The sequence below is a fragment of the Acanthochromis polyacanthus genome, chromosome 3 (assembly GCF_021347895.1).
Source record: "Acanthochromis polyacanthus isolate Apoly-LR-REF ecotype Palm Island chromosome 3, KAUST_Apoly_ChrSc, whole genome shotgun sequence".
NCBI classification, from domain to species: Eukaryota; Metazoa; Chordata; class Actinopteri; family Pomacentridae; genus Acanthochromis; species Acanthochromis polyacanthus.
The window spans coordinates 27,635,538-27,654,596 of record NC_067115.1 but is presented as its reverse complement, the minus strand read 5'-3'; the positions used below and the strand labels follow the sequence as shown (position 1 = coordinate 27,654,596).

Below are 19,059 nucleotides of genomic sequence, written 5' to 3'. Positions count from 1 at the left end.
TTTATATATATTTGATTGGACACATTTCCAACAATGTCACCAATAACATAATATTCAAAAAAAATTATGTGTATAAAATTCCCCAATAATATTTCTTATCCCAGTATTTTTCCTAATAAGTTGATGACTGTTTCCACCAGCTGTAGGAGTATGTAGATTATTATTATTAGCATTAGCATTATTATTAGCATTGTTTTTAGTGCTAGTAGTAGTATCATTATTATGATTATCTGCATTATTATTAGCATTATTATTACTATTATTATTAATATCATTATTGTTATTATTAGTAGTATTATTATTTGCATTTCAAACATTTTAGCATTGCTATTACAGACATTATTAGCATTGTAATTAGAACTAGTAGTGACATCATCATCATTATTATTATTGTTATTATTAATATTATTGTTATTATGTCATATAGGCAAATATTTACACATAAACACAATAAAATGGAAACCTTATCACAACACACTGCAAAAGAAAAATGAACTACACAATAAGAAGCTAAGAGCAAAAAAGTAAAATAAAAAAGACAAATAAAATGAATAATATAGAGATCATTTCCTCAGATAAAAGTAACAAGAGCACGCTATAAAAACACAAGTGAAAGTTCTAAATTCAAAGTGTAACTTTAGTAACTACACAGAGTTATTGTCAACAAGATGCTCTTAAAATTGTTTTGTGTAAACTGTTCAAGCAACAAACTGAAATACATGATGCACTTCTTATAGGTATTTAGTAAAGTGTGGAACTTGTATCTACCAAACAATAGGGGGAAGCATTTGGAGTACAACTTTAATAATAATAAACTAAAATCAGCCTCTAAATATTCCTTAGGGCCACTGCTCATGTTGTTTAAACAAGATCATTGTGTGTGTTGACCACTTTTTCTGCTGCTCCACCACTCCCTGGGATTAAAGCAAAAATCATTATGTTAGTAGTGACTCTAATTTCCCATCGTTGTCTGGGGTGTGATTGGATTGATTTCATGCAAAAGAATACAGTTCACTTGGATACAGGATGACAGGAGCCAGCTGGTTAAAGTAAAAAGTAAAGGGTTTGTGTCCTGCTGCTCCGGTCCACGTGTGATTACTCGGCTGAATGCTGCACCGGCGCTGTCCGCGGTCCTGAACCTCCAGCCGGTGCCAGAGGTCTGCTGCAGACTGCAAGCGTCCTATGAAAGAGTATCGACTTTTTGTAATAGGATGTGTGACCACGGAGTGCACCCGGCAACAGATGCGAAACAGAAAAAAATGCTTTGGGGGTTGAAATGTCATGTGAACAGTTGGGTTCAACCACTGAACACCTCAGGGGTGTTATCGACTCCCTTCAATGCTTTTAAAGGCCAAGGGTTCGTCCAGACTGGGCTCTGCAGTTATTCGCCCTGATGGTGTGAGCGACCACAATTTCCAGCGGCACCTCGAGAGGAAGTGAATTTGTGAAAAGCAAATGTGAGCAGTGGACTGTCTGGGAGAGGAGTTCAGTGGCGCTGCTGAAAGCTCATACGCCGTGCAGTCTGGCTCACAGATGAGTGTCAGGAGAGCCGGACTGGGCTGCAGATTATTTTACATTGATCCATAAAACAGAGCGTTTAGTGGCATTTAAGGACAGTCAGGATAACATCAGATGGGAGGTGTGAAGATGTAGAGTAGCAATGACAAGAACAGCATTTCTGAAAATGAAACATATACTGACAGAAAATAGCAGTTAGCTTCCGTAAGAGGACTCTCAGCTGCTACATTCTACTAGTTCTGATGGATGGATGTGAATCTTGGAACATGAATAATAAAATGTCAAACAAAATCACAGCAGCAGAGATGTGGTTTACATGCTACATGCGTCTTATATGGCCAGAATAACCAATGAAGATGTTTTAACATAACTAAACACAAATTATATGCTATTGAACAAAATTATGAAACAGCAAGCAACATTTTCTGGACACAATGTAGGGAAAGAAACCCTGGAATATATCGTCACAACTGGAAAATTAATGAGAAGAGAGTCGAGGCAGATAAAGAATGAAAATGATAGAAGGACTGACATCATGGTTACACATGGAATGGACAACAGTCACAATTCAGACAGCAAAAGATCAGATTAGATGGAGGGAAATGATCGCCTACACTGAATGATGTCACATTTAATTGATTGATTGAATGATAATCAGATCAGTTTAGGTTCACTTCAATTCAGCCACTCTAGTGTGCTACCTTTTGATTCTGCACTTTGATTCTTTGTTGTTCTGTTCTAAATCTCTCTTGTGTGCGCTTGCAGCATGTCACCTGTCAGCTCAACAAAGAGAACCTCGTTACTGTTGCAACGTTTTACCTTGGGCCATGTGTGGATTTAGTTTGTTGATTTTGAATTTGAACACTAATGGAGGAGCGCATGCCTGCTCTTCCTATTAAGATTAGTTTTATCAGTAATTTGCACTTTGGCTGTATTTGTAATTACAATATCTAGAGGATAGCACTGTTGCCTTCCAGCTAGTAGGTCTGAATCTCAGCTTGGGGTCTTTCTGTGTGGAGTTTGCAAGTTCTCCCTGTGTCTGCATGAGTTTTTATCGTGTGCTGAGATTAATTGGGATTCTCAATTGTCTGTAGGTGTGAGTGCGTTTGGTTGTTTGTCTTCATATACTGGTGATCATCCAAAGCATATCCTGTCTTCACCCTGAGTCAGCTGGGATAGACTCCACCCCATATGACCCTACAGAGGATGAAGCGGTGTATAGATAAGGGATGGATGGATATCCTAACGTTCCTGCCTGATTTAGCTTATATATTTTAACTACTACCGGTCAAAGGTTTGGGGTCACTCAGACAATTTTATGTTTTCCATGAAAACTCACACTTTTATTCATGTGCTGACATAACTTCAAAAGGTTTTCTAATCATCAGTTAGCCTTTCAGCACCATTAGCTAACACAATGTAGCATTAGAACACAGGAGTGATGGTTGCTGGAAATGTTCCTCTGTACCCCTATGCAGATATTCCAATAAAAATCAGCTAGAATAGTCATTTGCCACATTAACAATGTCTGTATTGTATTTCTAATTAACTTCATGTTATCTTCATTGACAAAAAACTGCTTTTCTTTCATAGTGAAGACATTTCTAAGTGACCCCAAACTTTTGAACTGTCATGTATATTTCATTGATATTCCTTTGTACAGCATGTGGTGTTTAGTTTGGTCTAAGAAGCTCATAGTATCTCTCTAAAATTTGTTATAGTGTGACTTTAGTGCTGTATATATTTAAATGGCTCTCTTTTTGGTATGCAGTTATAAACATTTGCATTCAACCTTAAAGATGAGATGAGTGTGGAAATCTGCAGTGTTACAGCAGCAGAGAAATGTAGTAGTATGAAAATAAACCAAAATACACACTACTGTTCAAAAGTTTAAGGTCACTTTGAAATGGCCTTATGTTTGAAAGAAAAGCAATTTTTCAATGAAGATTAGATTGAATGAATCAGAGATACAGTCTTGACATTGTTAATGTGATAAATGACTATTCTAGCTGGAAACGGCTGATTTTTAATGGAATATCTCCATAGGGGTACAGAGGAACATTTCCAGCAACCATCACTCCTGTGTTCTAATGCTACATTGTGTTAGCTAATGGTGTTGAAAGGCTCATTGATGATTAGAAAACCATTGTGCAGTTATGTTAGCACATGGATGAAAGTGTGAGTTTTCATGGAAAACAGGAAATTGTGTGGGTGAATCCAAACTTTGGAATGGTAGTGTACATTTTTAGTGGCTCTCATTTTGGTATGCAGTTATGAACATCTGCCAATTTACCTTAAAGATGAGATGAGATGAAATAACCCTTTATTTATCCTGCAGTGTTACAGTAGTAAAGAAGTGCAGTATGAAGATAAACCAAAATATACTAGTTATAAGAATAGCAGTGTTGCACATGTCTGTGGTATTGCACAGATTCTTTTATGAACAGGAATACTGAGAAAAACAACTAACTAGTGGAACAAACTTGAAGCAGCTTGTTTTTGTTTGTGAAATGGTCTATATGCTGAGTCACTGGTGGACTATAGATATCTGTCACATTACTCTTCATATTACATTCCCTTTACACCTTTTTAATTGTGCCTATTAGCACCAAACACTGGAATATAACGCCTCAGACTGAGCCACTATTGTCAAAACTGATGAGTGAACATTGAGGCATCTTCGCTGTTGTGCTGCTTCGCCTTCAGTGAGATGTTCTAAGAGACGGTCAGCCAGAGATGATATGAAGAATAGCCATTCCATCTTTTCAGATTGGCTTCATTTTGATGCTACATCTGATTTAAAATGGCATTAAGAGAAATGCCATGATGACAAGGTTTTGTTTTTTTTTTACCAGCCAGCACTTGTTGCAAAGACTCCATCTCTCTAGGAGGAGGGAGGACTGAGGGGGGTGGGGACTCCGTCACATCCTCTGTCCATATATGGGCATGAAGTTTACACGCAGCGGGGAATCCTCTCACTGGAGCTGATGAATGGGGAGGAGGGCCGAGGGAGCTGCCAAAGTGTATATAAGGAGAGAGAGGGGAAGTCGCTGATGTGAAATCCACATCGAGCAAATACCTACCGAGGAGCAGAGACGAGAAGGAATACCTTTAATTTGCTTTTCTTTTTTTACTCCTTTCGAAAAACAGACACTTTGGATCATTTGTTGAAAACCATCAAAAGGAGGGTTGAAAGACAAAACAGTCATCTGCACAGTTTGTTTTCCCCCCTTTTACCTTTTTCCCTGGAGAGAGACGGACTTCTAAGTGCATCATTATGTTGAACAATATGGATTTGAATGCGAAAGATTCTTTTTACCCTCAGTTTGAGAATTGCAACAGTTCTTCACTGGGGATGGAAAACAGCGCGCGGAAGGACAACCAGGAGGTGTTCGTCGATGCAGAGCGGGGGGTACCTGCCCAGTTTGGCCACGGTGAGTTCGCATGTTTTGCACGGTCGATAAATCTGCATGCATGACCGCTGAAATGTGTCGAAGACGAGCGTTACAGGACGGAGAGGACACTTTAAGCGCAGTCGTGTGTGTGTGTTCTCACTGAGGCATCTCTGTGCCAAAATACGCACGAATGTTTATGTAACGCAGATTTTCTTCATCGTTTAATTTTTATCTTAGACCTTATAAAATAAACCGTCGTGATGACAAAGTTTTCTCTCTGTCTAATCCAACAGAAGGAACCCCCGCAACCCTCAAAACCGAAGCCTCCAACTCGGAATTTGCTTTTAACCCCTGCGAGTGCCCAAAAGACGCCTACACCCCCTCCTCGCTCGCCTACTCCGGCAGTTTCTATGTTGAGGCATCTCAGGGAGCGCCGTGCAGCACCGAAACACTTCTCAATATGATCACCGAGATCGTGGGCATCTCCACACTGCCACTTTCAGAAGTGCAACAGAGCGGCAACAGCCGGGGAACTTATCCATCGCCTGCGCCGTTGGACAGCAGCAATGGCAATTTTGGAGACCCCGGCGTCAAGCGGCAACCGTACACCTGCTCCGGACCTACTCCTCCGGTCTACTCTCCGGATCAGACGTGCCCGAGGTACACCGATGACCAGGCCGGCAGTCAGGCCCAAGACCCGTCCACTTCCCAGCTCAGCTTCGGCTCCTCCCGAGCTCCAAGCCAGAAGAAGGCCGAGCCGAAGTCAGAGGCCGCTTCGTTCCCCGTCGTGGTCAAGAACGAGTTCGAGAGCAGCTGCTACGAGTGGGGAACGTTTACCAAATCTGAGTGTTTGGAGACGAGTTTCCAGTCGGAGACCTTCCCGATGTCGAGTGATTTCCCACCTGACCAGCAAATGGATGTAAAGGAACTTTTAGACACGTTCCCCCCAATCTGTCCCAACCCAGAGATGGAGTTTAAGGTGGAGGGGGGGATCAAACAGGAACCGTGCTTCTCTGACACCTGCTCTCAGAGCTACTCCAACCCCCTGTACAACAATTACCTCCCCCCACCGCCGATGGGCCTCTCCTCCAACCTGAAGCCCTTCCCGGAGCCTCCACAGCCATCTAATAATCAATGTGACTCCTTATACGCGTCGCCAGCTTTACCCAGCACCATAGACTCCATCCTGTACTCTTCACTGTTGCCAGATTCTTTCGCCCAAAGTTACACCACCCGTGCGACGAAGCCCCCCAGGGCCAGAAAGAGCCCCGCCGCCTCTCACGGCCCCGCCAAAGAGAAACCCTTCACCTGCCCCATGGAGAGCTGCGACCGGCGCTTCTCCCGCTCGGACGAGCTCAACCGGCACATCCGCATCCACACGGGCCACAAACCCTTCCAGTGCCGCATCTGTTTGCGCAGTTTCAGCCGTAGCGATCACCTCACCACCCACACCAGGACTCACACCGGGGAGAAGCCGTTCTCCTGCGACGTGTGCGGCAAACGGTTCGCCCGCAGCGACGAGAGAAAACGGCACGGACGCGTACATCTGAAACAGAAGGAGAAAATGGAAATTAAGCCACAGGTGACCACCGGCGCATGGCCATTCACTCTTCCCGAGGGAATTTGAAGACAAAGCGGTGTGTCCAGACAAATATACATATATATATACATAGATATATATTAGGATCTTTCCGTCTTGGAAGATATAAGCCAGCTGACTAACAAGTTGATGTCCGAGTTGGTTTCACTGGCGAGCCAATGCAGGAGGCTTTGCGCATATTAGAGTTTTTTGAGGAGCAGAGAGGAAAGAGGGAGGGAATAAAAAGGACTGCTTCGGCCTTACTGCCTGCTGCTGATGCTGCTGACTTTATGCAAAAAGATGCATAAGTTGTAAAAGTCGGTAAACAGATCAACAGTGACTTGTTGCTGTTGCTGTGAGCGGAGCTGAACCTCTCTGCTCTGCATTGCATGACTGCTGTTCAGCACCTCCACACCTGGACAGCTCCACCAACCTCCACTCGCCTCTGAGCATGGATGGATTGCACTTACAGATTATTAATATCTCCATTTAAGATTCTTATTTTCTGCTTTAGCATTCTTAGAGCAATGGTTTGGACTATGTTTCTTAGAAATGCATGTTTATGTCAGTGTTTTTATTTTTTATTTTTTTATTTTTCCTTTATCCGGAATATCAACCACTGTCAAAGTACTCCTTCACTTCTGAGTGAGGGCTGTTGACATGAATGTAGGCTACAACACACATTTATGGCTTCAACCATAAAGCTGTCCATCTTTGATCAAATTTAGTGTTTGTTTATCTTCTTATCATTTTGCCGTCAGTGTTTTTTGTCATTGGTCTTTGTGTTGTGTTACAATTGTTTGGATTATTACAGTTGTGAAAGATATATCATAAATGGGAAATAAATATATTTGTATTACTGTACTTCTTTGTATTTTTATAGCCAACTGTATATTTTACAATTATCATATTTGAGCGTCCTTTCTAAGGTGAAATGTATTCTAAAATCATAAATAATGTCTTGGTTTTTTTCGAGGGCTATCGTTTAGTAACACAATATTTTAAATGTTACAATTTGATATCGGAAACATTTTCGCACTTCATCCCATTGTTGGTATGATAAGAGTTGCTCCGTTGAATTGTTGATCTAGATTTAAAAGGGAATGTACACTAGTTGTGGTACAGCTTTTCAAACACAAATGATTTTACAGTATGTACAGACGTATGTTCAATCCAGCTAGGAATCACTAGCAACTCATATAAACATTGCTTTTAAGTAATCAGGTAGCACACATTGCTGCGAGTTTCTGTAGACTTTACCTTGGTGATGAGAGGATTTTGACTCCTAGTATCTTTTTGCTGGAGATACTGTATGCTGAAATGTTCACTTTAGCAAAAAAAAAAAAAAAATTGAAAAAAAATGTAATTAAAAAAGGAATAAAAAAACGTTGAGAGTTTGGTGAAACTGTCACCAACAGGGTACTGCAAAAAAGTAATTTAACTCGCCTTAAGTTATATTAACTGTTCTAGTAAAGATTTTGTACATACACAGTTTCTACAATACTTTAAATTAATATTGATGTTGTTATTTTTATGAAAAGTTTATGAACAAAATAAACATTTTCTGGAACAGCAAAGCTTCTCGTGTATGGTTTGGAATGATCTGAGTTCTATTTTTACGTTTCTCACAATCTGTGTGGTTTGGTATCGAGACCTCCCTCCCCCCCACCAATCAGAGCATTTTGGATGACTGTCTCCTCCCAACATATACATTTTAACAGGCCACCTGTGGCACCGCGCTGCTGCCCTAACATTAGACATCACAGCTCTGCCGTGTGACTCGCGAGACTGAAACGCATTCAGCTGTACTTTGAATCCCGTTGACTTTAAAGATTCTCCCTAAATGTAAATGCAGAGATGAACCACTGCAAGGATCATGGTATTCTTGTTAAAAAGGACAGTTTCTTGCCATGTCAGTGGAGACGATCTGAAAGTCTTGCTTCATTCACTCCTTTGTTCATTCTCACATCCAGTTTTGCTGTAAAAGGATATTAATTTCCACTCAAAGCTGAAGACGATTATGATCTACTGTCATGTATTTTTTTCTCTTTCAAAGCACGTTGGATCTGAAGTGTCCTGTTTTCAAAACTGCCTAAATATTCTTGTAAATGCATTTAATGATCTGTGTGGCCTCACATCTCCACAAGACTAAAAGAGAATGGAAAAAAATGTGGTGCAAGCTATTGCTTTTGTTTTTTTTTCAAAGCTGCAAAAATCTGTTTGTCACTATATAAAGAACAGGTCCAAATCACTGTGGCATTCCTGTGAAGTGGTAAAACAATTTGAGCACTGTAGAAGTAAAGGTGAAGGTAAGAAAATATGACATGTTTAGGTTTTGGGGAGAAGACTGTTGCTTTAATCCCTAAATTGGGATGTTTTGTGCACCGTGCAGGCTCAGCTCTTACAATCTGTCGTTGCAAACTGTGCAGGCATGTATAAGAGGGACTCCGTATGTGGTGGTATGTACGACATGCATGTGGCCGTGACGCAGTCGGCTGGCAGAACACTACTTTGCTTGCCCACGGCAGTGCGTAAGTGCCTGCGTTGTCTGTAGCTGACAAACATACTGTACCAGTGTGAAAATGCAAGCTGCCACATGGAGCACTGTGAATAGTATGCGCCCATCCTCTCCTGTCTATCACTCATCATCTCTCACAATAGCACAGGGCCCAGGCAGCATCAACACGTACTCCCTTCTCTGTGTTGTTTTAGTGGCAAACATTGTCCAGTGATGGATAGTTGAGGTTTTTGAATTGCAGCGATGTGCAGTCACAGTGACCATTATCCAGACACTTGAAGACTGGAGAGTTATTGAACTCTGGCCAGTGATGGAATTTCTGCAATTGTGCATTTGTAGGCTCCAGTTCCCATTTGCATACTGTAAATGGTCCTCAATGTATCTACAGCATGTGCCTCTAGTCTTTACTGAATACATTTACCATGTCATAAACCTTCCTAACTTTGACAAACACAAAAGACATAAATCAGTTTTTTTCTTCTGACTGACATTTATGTTTTTTAAAAAAAAGAAATGACAAAAAACTCCTGTAGATATGCACAATTCTGGAGCCATTAAGTCAGTGTGCAGCGCAGGGCACATGACCGCCACTGAGAAGCATGCTTTCTAAGAATGTGGAGCCACCGTGAACGGCAGCACATCGAGTCCATTAAATCCTTGGCAGGGCTTTACTAATGCAAACATGTTACCATTATTACTGCTGCACTAAAGGGGGGGGGGGGGGGGGGGGGGGGGGGGTAGGAGGGTTATTCAAGGTAGTGTGTCTGTGTGACTAACATATGTAACAGGGGCAGAAAAACCACGAACAGATGTGATTTCACTTCTTTATTGTCTCATCCAATTAATCGCTTGATGCAGGATTGCTTCTGGATAAGTCAATGGGACTATTTATCTGCTGTACCAAATGAGTACTTTGGCTCAGGATTAAATAAGAAAATCCTCGAAAAATGACAGTGAGGGATTAGATGGGACCAAATTCTGAGGATAAGTGTCACTGCAGAATGATATGTACTTACATGTTCATTACTTGTAAGCACAAGCTTTCTCTGTCTTCGCGTTGGCACACTGAAGTTTGTTTTTATACATAATCTGTTCTTTATTTTCTTTTTTGCATCATACACAAGAAGATGCTGACCTCCAGGAGTTTCTGTGTGATGTATGCTGATATCTAAATGCTACTAAAGCATACCATCCACTTGAGCATATCCGTAACTGTGCTGCCATTAAATGTCTCAAGTCCATTTTGAAAGCGAACAAGTCGTCTCTGAAGAGCCCAGCATCCCTTTTATCCATGCTTGAACTCCAAACAATTCTACCTCTACAACAATAATCCAATAATGACTTTCAGAATGTATGAAAAAAGGAATTTATTTGCTTATATGAAAGATCAGAGGCAGTTTCAGCGGTTCAAGCTTCAGGAAGCCTATCAGGTCACCTCAAGTGCCTATTAATAATCACAGTCCTACTTGAGACGGTCCATATGGCCACACAGTCTCATTCGCTTGTGGATTGATCCATTGTGGGGTAATCACCACATAATTTTATGCGCACCTTTAAAATGTGCACCGGGGCACGTCATGGTCCTTGGGGTGGGCTCGGTAATCAAGGTGCATAATCGCATGGCGGTAATGGCAATCAGGCTTAGCAGATTAATTCCTCGGATCATGCATCAGCCCGTTGGTCCTGTATCTGATCATGAAGAAGGGTGTAGGTGGTCTGGAGAGTGCAGGTGATTAAGAAGAAGAGAACCGTTGCAATGAGAAGGCGCTCGTTATGCAAACATTTTAAAGTGCCTAATTCTTTTCTTTTTTGCTCCAAAATTCTTCATTTATATTACTGACTCAAGACTGAGAGAATAACTTTTTTCCCTTTACAAATTACAAGAAGTCAATTCTGGGGGTCAAGGAGGCCACAATACCACTTTTAAGCTGCGCACAACATATTGCTGTCAGAGGTGGAGTATATGCTGGACCTGGAGTCATTGAAAAGCGGCGAATATACCATAGCCAGATGAATGACTTCACAGCAATTCAATTACTCAGGAAAATTTAAAGCTGCCCTTGGAACATTCTAGGTTGGAGACCTCACAATGCTGCTGCAGCACTGGAGTGGAACCTCCAGAAGCCTTAACAGAAATATTAATTTCACTGCTTACAAACACCTTTGTGCCCCGACATGCATTCATTTCTTTTTGAAATGAAGGCTTGAAATACCAGCATGTTAAATGCTTGTAGCTTAGTTTAATATGTGAGAAGGATGCCCTTTTAGTTGTAGTTTGCAACATAAGGCATAAATAATTTTAAAGCTGCGTTCATCAATATTTGAATATTGATTTGATTCTTGAAAATGTATTTTGAATGTTTCAATGCCAAAAAGAATACATTAACAAAAGAAAATGAATAATTTGGTCAAAAAGAAGCGGAAAGAAGTCGAAACTTATCTAATCCCAGCCCTTCTCCTTACACAAATGATTGTAAATCTATTCTTCTACTCAATTTTGTGTCAGAATGTTTTTTTTAAGCTTTGCACATGATTTGTAGATTTATTAACAATAAATGTATAATGTGAAAGCATTTAGTTGTAGTGACAAGCGAACAGAGGTTTATCCTTCCACTATGCAGTTTCTCTTCAGCACAGTGGACCATTTTTGGCATCTTTCTTTCCACTGTTTTGGTTTTCAGGCCCACAGCTGTTTTGGTTCACTCTTACTGGTCTCATAGGAGGCAGCTGTTTACTGCGATAAAGGTCTAAAAAAACCCACGGACTTCACCAACCCAGAACCAAGCAAAGACAGCTAGAAAGCAGCTAACCAGTAAACATAGATTAAGTGTTTAACAGTTAAAGGGAGAGCTGGTGGACACCAAAAGTAGAGCTAAAAGAAGCAGGACTGTGACGAAAACCTCCACATTACTTGGCGATCGCTATTTTTTGTCCCCTGTATCCAAATCTCAGAACGCTAGAAGTCAAATCTCGTTCTGAAATCGCGCGATAGAGCTATCGCGCGATTTCATTGAGACTATCCAAGCCGGTCAGTGTGGGGAAAAAAAAGGCACGTTAGGGCAGACTTGCCCCATACTTTTCGCTAGCTGAGCTGCGAAGCTGCCTGCCTGGCTAAATACTGGAGCTATGTCGAAAATTGATTTCTCCATCACTCATATGTATGAAAAGACAAATGAAAACAGACCCCAGGTTGAAAAAAACCGAAGTTCCCCTTTAATGTTACTTGATACCTTTTGTGGCTCTTATCCAGGTTGTTTTCTCCTGATTAGATCCATGCTTGTGTTGAATCTACTCTCAGATGTACGTCGCTTTGGATAAAAGTGCCTGTAAAATGAAACTGTAGAACTTTAGGTTGATGTTCGAGTATTTTTATGAATCACATTTGCTGCAGCCGAGTGACATAAATATACTAGCAATAAAAACAATGTGTAATGAAATCTTTTGGAGTTGCAGACTGTTTTTTTTTTTTTTTTGCTATAGAGCCATATGATGATTATTAAACCCTTATGTAATATTGTTGTTTTAATTACTATGTCAAACTGTTGCAAAACTATTGAGCACTGATAAAGAAGCTGTATTGACAGAGAAGAAGATTTTAAGAACATTTCACGTCTTCTAGCACTTCATCTTAAACGACAAGCAGAAGAAAGTTGACATCTATTAGTGTTGTTATTGAGTTCTGAACCTGAACTTGACCCATGAATCACCTGTGATCTTGGTTTATCAAGAGTACGACCTGTGTGACATGAAGAAAGGTGTTTTGCTGCTGCAAATGATAAAGTTGGTCATTGAGAGTCACAGGTTTGAAATACCTGAACAACTTTGAAAAGAAATCATTAACTGAATCTTACTAGCTACTGGACTTTCCATGAAAACAGAAAACCAAATCACACATCCAGATCAGCCGAACCTTGGTTCAATAACTCAGATGTCCTTGAGTGGCCACCTCAGTCCCTGAAACTGAATCCAAAGGTTCTTGGTTTAAATTTAAAGAAAGCAGCAGCAGAGACACCAAAGGAAATGAAAAGTTTTTTTCCACTTGAAAAACCGGGTAAAATTTCAAGACCAAAGCAAGGATGTCATTATTAACATGAAAAGCACAGAAGTCCACCAAGGCTGCTCAGTCCTTATATCATTTCTGACAGCTGAAATCTTGAAAATAGTTGTGGTTGAAATCATGGCAATATAGAATGTGAGCATTTAATATAGATGTACCCACAAACAAAATGACTTTGCGCTGAGCACAGGCGTGTGTTATGCATTTGTATGTTATGTATGGATACCAAATCGTGTGACCTAAATATGTAGCGGGCGGTGAAAATTGATGGGACTCAGACACACCCCCACAGTTTAATCAACTGTTCCTTGTATAATGTTGGATGGATAAGTCCTGATCAGTTGCCAGCGGTGGATTTGTAGTAGAAGTGCAATCACGTGATCGACAGCAGGCAGCTAACGTAGTGTTCACTTGTAGTCATAGTTGCAGTGACACTGTGCCGCTATCTCACAATGACACATACATTTTTAACAAATCCGTGGATCCAGACTATAAGCCCCATCACTGCCAAAATCTAATCAATTGGTCCCTGTGTCATTTCTGAGCTTCTCTGAAAATTTCATCCAAATCCATTAATTCATTTTTGAGTTATGTTGCTGACAGACAGAAAGACAAGCGTACACTGATTGTCATATAACTCCGCCGAGGCTCCACCTCCTTGGTGAAGTAAATATTGGCTTTAGGGGTTGAATAATTTTGCATACATACATCTGTAAAGTGGCTTGGTGGTTAGCACTGTTGCCTCACAGCTAGACGATCCCTGCATCATGTCCTGGCCTGGAATCGTTCTGCATGGGGTTTGCATGTTCTCCCCGTGCAACATGGGTTTTCTCCAGGTACTTCGACTTCCTCCTAGCCTAGCCGCGCTAGACCCATGCTCTGAAGACGCAAGGGTCTAGGCACGCTCGACAGGGAGGGAGTCAGGCTAAAAGGTTGTCTATCAAATCACTCTGCAGCAATTGGGTAGGTATACAACCAATCAGCTCAACAAATAGGCTCCTAGAGCGCTGGAAATCAGAGGATGCGGGAGTTCGGTGAAGCCTTATTTATACAGTCAATGGGTGAAGCTCAAGTGTATTACAGACATGTTAACAGAAAGATTATTCAGAGTCGGTGCTAATGGAGCTCAACGACTGTTGTCGTTTTTGTTGTCAACCCTGGCAGAGAATTGAATTCGTTGCCGTGGGTTGTCTAGCTCGGCTAGGCTAGTTGTTTCCGGTTGTTTGTCAGAATCGTCGCGCCTCGGTCATCACTTAGTTACACCCGCCTTCTGACTCTACACTTCATGGTGATTGGTCCGGCCAGTTTTAGGAGCATCCAACCTCGAACCTTATGGAGGGTAACTAGACCCACCCTGGCAGAGAATTAAATTCGTTGCCGTGGGTTGTCTAGCGCGGCTAGGCTGACTTCCTCCCACAGTCCACAAACATGTTGAGGTGAATTGGTAACTCTAAATTGTCCATAGGTATGAATGTGAGTGTGATTGTTTGTCTCTAATTTAGCCCTTTGATAGACTGGTGACCTGTCCAGGGTGTCCCCTGCCTTCACCTTGAGTCAGCTGGGATAGACTCCAGCCCTTCGCGACCCTAATGAGGATTCAGCGTTGTATAGATAATGGATGGATCTGTATAGGAACATTTCATTTATTTTTAGTGCTGTTGCGATGTGTGACACCTGTTCTCAAAATTCACTCCAACATACACTACCATTCAAAAGTTTGGGATCACCCAGACATCATGTTTTCCATAAGAACTCGCAGTTTTATTCATGTGCTAACATAACTGCAGAAGAATTTTCTAATCATCAATGAGCCTTTCAACAGCATTAGCTAACACAATGTAGCATTAGAACACAGGAGTGATGGTTGCTGGAAATGTTCCTCTGTACCCCTATGGAGATATTCCATTAAAATCAGCTGTTTCCAGCTAGAATAATCATTTATCACATTAACAATGTCTAGAGTGTGTTTCTGATTCATTTAGTGTTATCTTAATTTTAAAAAACTGCTTTTCTTTCAAAAATGAGGACATTTCTAAGTGATCCTAAACATTTGAACGGTAGTGTGTACTGTTAAACTCTTATATTGTTTCTATATTTTTGGTTGATATGTTTTCATTACACTGACTTCTCATGGCCAGAGTATCTCACTAGTTAAAGGGTTTGATATGTTGGATTTTTGGTTTATAGTTTTTCCCCACAAAATAACTGATTGCACGTCTATGAGGAATTTACAAAAGACAAATTGAACATTTAGGGCATTTTTAAGACAAAAAAGGGAAATAGCATAACATGTTGTCCATCATGTTATTACAACAACACAGACCTGATTAGCTTTTCTCCCTCCATCCATGCCACCCTGGCTGTGCTCCAGCCTGTTGTGGACGCCTGTGACAGCGGCTTGTAGTGACAACAGGATATGAGGTTAACCGTTAACCCGATCAGCCGGTGGCAGCTTCCTCTAACTGTGAGCACTTAAATCATTCAGAATGTGCTGCATGTCAGAGGTGATGAGCACCTAAAAATGGTGCCTTAAGTACAGCCCAAGCGAAGCTGAGAATATGAACTGCCCAGCACAAATACATGTGTGGAAGAAAGCAATTCAGGGTACATATATATATATATATATATATATATATATATATATATAAACCCACTGTGGCTGAAAGCATCCTGGATTGACAGTAATAACTCTGAAGGAAGTTTGTGCTTGCATAAAAAAATGTCTACTATGCTATTACTTGTTGCAAATATCCAGAAATCTGCTGTCACATTAGCATGCAGCCATCTGGCAAACTATCTCAAACAATAGAACGTGTAAATCCACTTATCTATATAACCTCATCATACGTACACACAACTGTTGACCCCTCTTACCATAAAAATAAATGACTATACGGCCACGTGTCCGGCAGAGACGTGAATGATTACTTTAGTGCTTTGACATTTGCAAAAGCAGTAATGAGGCATGTCTGTGACAGCCGTGTCACTAGCAGCAGCCTATGTCTCAGCTGTTCAGTTCAACGCTGGGAAGGAGGCATACTGTGGCCAAACACTGGCACTCTTTCTAGATAATGATGGCTCACCCATAGAGAAGCACAGAGAACGTGTCGAAGTCTGAGAAAACTGCGCGCATGTGTGTTTCAGTGAGCGAAAGAAAGTGAGTGAGGGAGGCCGATTGAGAGTGTACGTGAAGTGTACGGCTGTGTGTGTGTGTGTGTGTGTGTGGATACATGTCTGTCATTGCCAAGATGGAATCAGAGACTGGGAGAGGAGGCTGGGCTGGGACATAAAGACTAGTAGTATAAAAATGAGTGGGCTGCACATACAGCGCACCCTCCCATCGAGCGGGGCGACGATTTGCATGTGCACACCAGCCCACAACTACGGTATGTATTCTGCATCTAAATTAACCAGCGAAATTGAGCGTGTGCTCTTTGGAGCTCCATGAAATGTATGCAAAATGTAGCTACTTGAGCATCAGCGGCTCGCTTCCTCTGCCACAACCGTCATTTAATACACGCTGCATTCTGGCTGGATTGGTGCCATTAGTGAAGACTAACTGAGAACAAAGAGGACCATTACTTTGTGCACAGGTACAGCCAGCCTCAGTCGTACGGAGAGAATCACCGTCTGTTGTAATCTGTTCTATATGAAAAGTTTCTTTGAGATTCTGGCGGAAGAATCTTACTGGCATTCTCCTCATTTAGCCTTAATCAGTCTTTATAGCTGCAGCAGAATGTCTGCAATCATGTCATCCCGAGCAGTAGATTTTCCCACCCCCTGTGGATTTCATCAGTAGTGCAAAGTATCCGTTTGCTAATAATAAATCATAAAATTAAACAATTGCACGAGGATAGAAATAGTCCAAAAAAAGAAAGACAAAACGTGGCATAGCTGCGTTCAATTTTTACTGCAAAAATAACTTGTGGATTTAAATATCAGTGGATCTCCTCCCATTTGCAAAAACCCTTTATTCAAAATTTTATAAGATCCAAGACCCATATAGTCTTTCATCTATTTTGCATGCAAACTGGGAAACTATAGCTGCTAATTTAATGCAGTGCAGTAAAAATTCTGATGTTTCTCCCCGAAATGTAGCAAAATGTAAAAGCACTTGACCCTTCAGTGTGTCCTGCTCCTACCAGCCACAGTGCCGGCCTGTGGTTAGCAGCATAGCAGAGCTGTAGCGTCCCACAGTTCCCTCCCCTCCTCACTGCTTCCCCCCTTTCCAACGGTGCATAATGGCCAGCTCTGCCCGCCCCCAGTGGCTTTTAGCCGGTGATTGACTGTCACTTTCACCAGGGGAGAGCGCACCGAGAGTGACGTCTCTCCCTGTCTGAGTGTATAACAGCCATGGGGTCACACAGGGGCGTATACGATACAGTATGTTTCCCAAGCCCCAAAGAGCCATATATCAGACAGGAGCCGTCTCTGATCTCAAATCTGTGGGGTGTTGGAAACCTGAAGACGCGTGTTTTTTTCCGCCTCCTGTGATTTTTGCCTCTTTAAATGGGGGCTTTCATATGTATGAGTCAGATCAGTGGTACACATTTAAAAATCAAAACACTTTCTCTCTCTGTAGGTCCCCAAATCCCCTTGTCTTGTGCTGTAAGCAATCAGCATGTGAATTAACAATGTGATTTAGTAGTTTTTGGAACTGCATGCATTTCTTTGGAGAGAGTGTGTCTAAGTGGGACTGGAAATGGAGAAAGTGAACAGTTTGGCGAGGATGTATTAAATTATAATTCACACTGTAAAAGAGTAGAAAAGAGTTTCATGCAGGGGTGTCAAACATGCGGCCCGCGGGCCAAAACCGGCCCATCAGAGGGTCTAATCCTGTCCTCGAGTCGACTTTGTAAAGTGTAAAAATCACAAGACATTAACTGCAAATTGTAAATTTGTAAAACTATAAATTTTGAATAATTTCTAGTCCTTGAACAAGTGTTTTGATCATGAAGTAAAATACTAGATTGCTCTTTTTTTGTCATTTTGTGTCTGATTTTTGTAACATTTTGTCTTATTTTTGTCTTTTTTAGTCTGACTTTTGTCATTTGTCTCACGTTCTGTCGTTTTGTACCTCGTTTCGTTTCCTTTTTGTCTCGCTTGTGTTTTTTGTCTTGTTTTTCTCATTTTGTGCTTTCTTTTATTCATTGCTTTGTTATATCGTTTGTGTTGTTTTGTGTTTTTGTGTCTTGCTTGTGTTGTTAGTCTACTGTTTTGTCATTTTGTTTCTCGCTTTTGTCATTTTGTGTTTCATTTATGTAACATTTTGTCTTGTTTTTGTTGCTTTTTGTCTGACTTTTGTCATTTTGATCAAAAAGCAAAATACTGTATCATTCAGTTCCAGATACCTGTGACGAAATGTTTTGTTCCTTTGTAGACACTCTGTGATCTGTAAGTTGTAATGTGTAAATGATAAACTCAGACATAATATTGTTGAAATTAAATTTATTTTTCTTAATAAATTTCAGGCTGTTCATAATGTTTTGCACTTTTTTGCACTAAAACAAAGGAAACGTTTGGAGTTGTGGTTATTTACAGGTTATTATGCTGTGATTTTCCTGTTGAGGCCCACTTGAGATCAAATTGGGCTGAATGCGGCCCCTGAACTAAAATGAGTTTGACATTCCTGCTTTAAGTTATTAAAATCTTACACTATTTCCCATTTGAAAATCCTCTGATTTAACTGTCTTGACTCAAATATATTTTTGACAACAAGTAATTGTCCTGAATCAGGTTCTCTGCAAAAAAAAATTAATAGAGAGAATGTATATTTAGAGGAATTAGCAGCATAAATGCTTTGCTAGAAAACAGAAGAAGGACGAAGGAGTGTGCTGTTGTTGTTAGTCATCTGTGATTCTGTCACTCAGTGCTGTTGTGGCATAGGGTCCGCTTCCTGTTAACAAGATATGTTTACAGCATCAGCATTGGACTCCCACCGTCTGTGTATTTGTGCATTTAGACTCCTTGTCACTCGTCAAGATGGATGCAG

The 19,059-nt window shown here is 41.0% G+C and overlaps 1 protein-coding gene across 1 annotated transcript; it reads left to right on the top strand.

Annotated features, from left to right (window-relative positions):
* The first annotated feature begins 4,552 nt into the window (after positions 1–4,552).
* LOC110950883 (early growth response protein 1-B) lies at positions 4,553–8,069 on the top strand. The gene is made up of 2 exons (XM_022193716.2): positions 4,553–4,952; positions 5,207–8,069. Exons 1-2 carry the CDS (start codon positions 4,796–4,798, stop codon positions 6,538–6,540), a joined length of 1,491 nt encoding a protein of 496 aa, XP_022049408.1. The 5' UTR covers positions 4,553–4,795; the 3' UTR covers positions 6,541–8,069.
* The last annotated feature ends 10,990 nt before the right edge of the window (positions 8,070–19,059 follow it).

Bases quoted from the DNA above. Each gene is read 5' to 3' on its own strand.
- LOC110950883 (XM_022193716.2), top strand. From the start codon at position 4,796: ATGTTGAACAATATGGATTTGAATGCGAAAGATTCTTTTTACCCTCAG. The intron at 4,953-5,206 runs GTGAGTTCGCAT...CTAATCCAACAG, and splicing joins ACCTGCCCAGTTTGGCCACG to AAGGAACCCCCGCAACCCTC.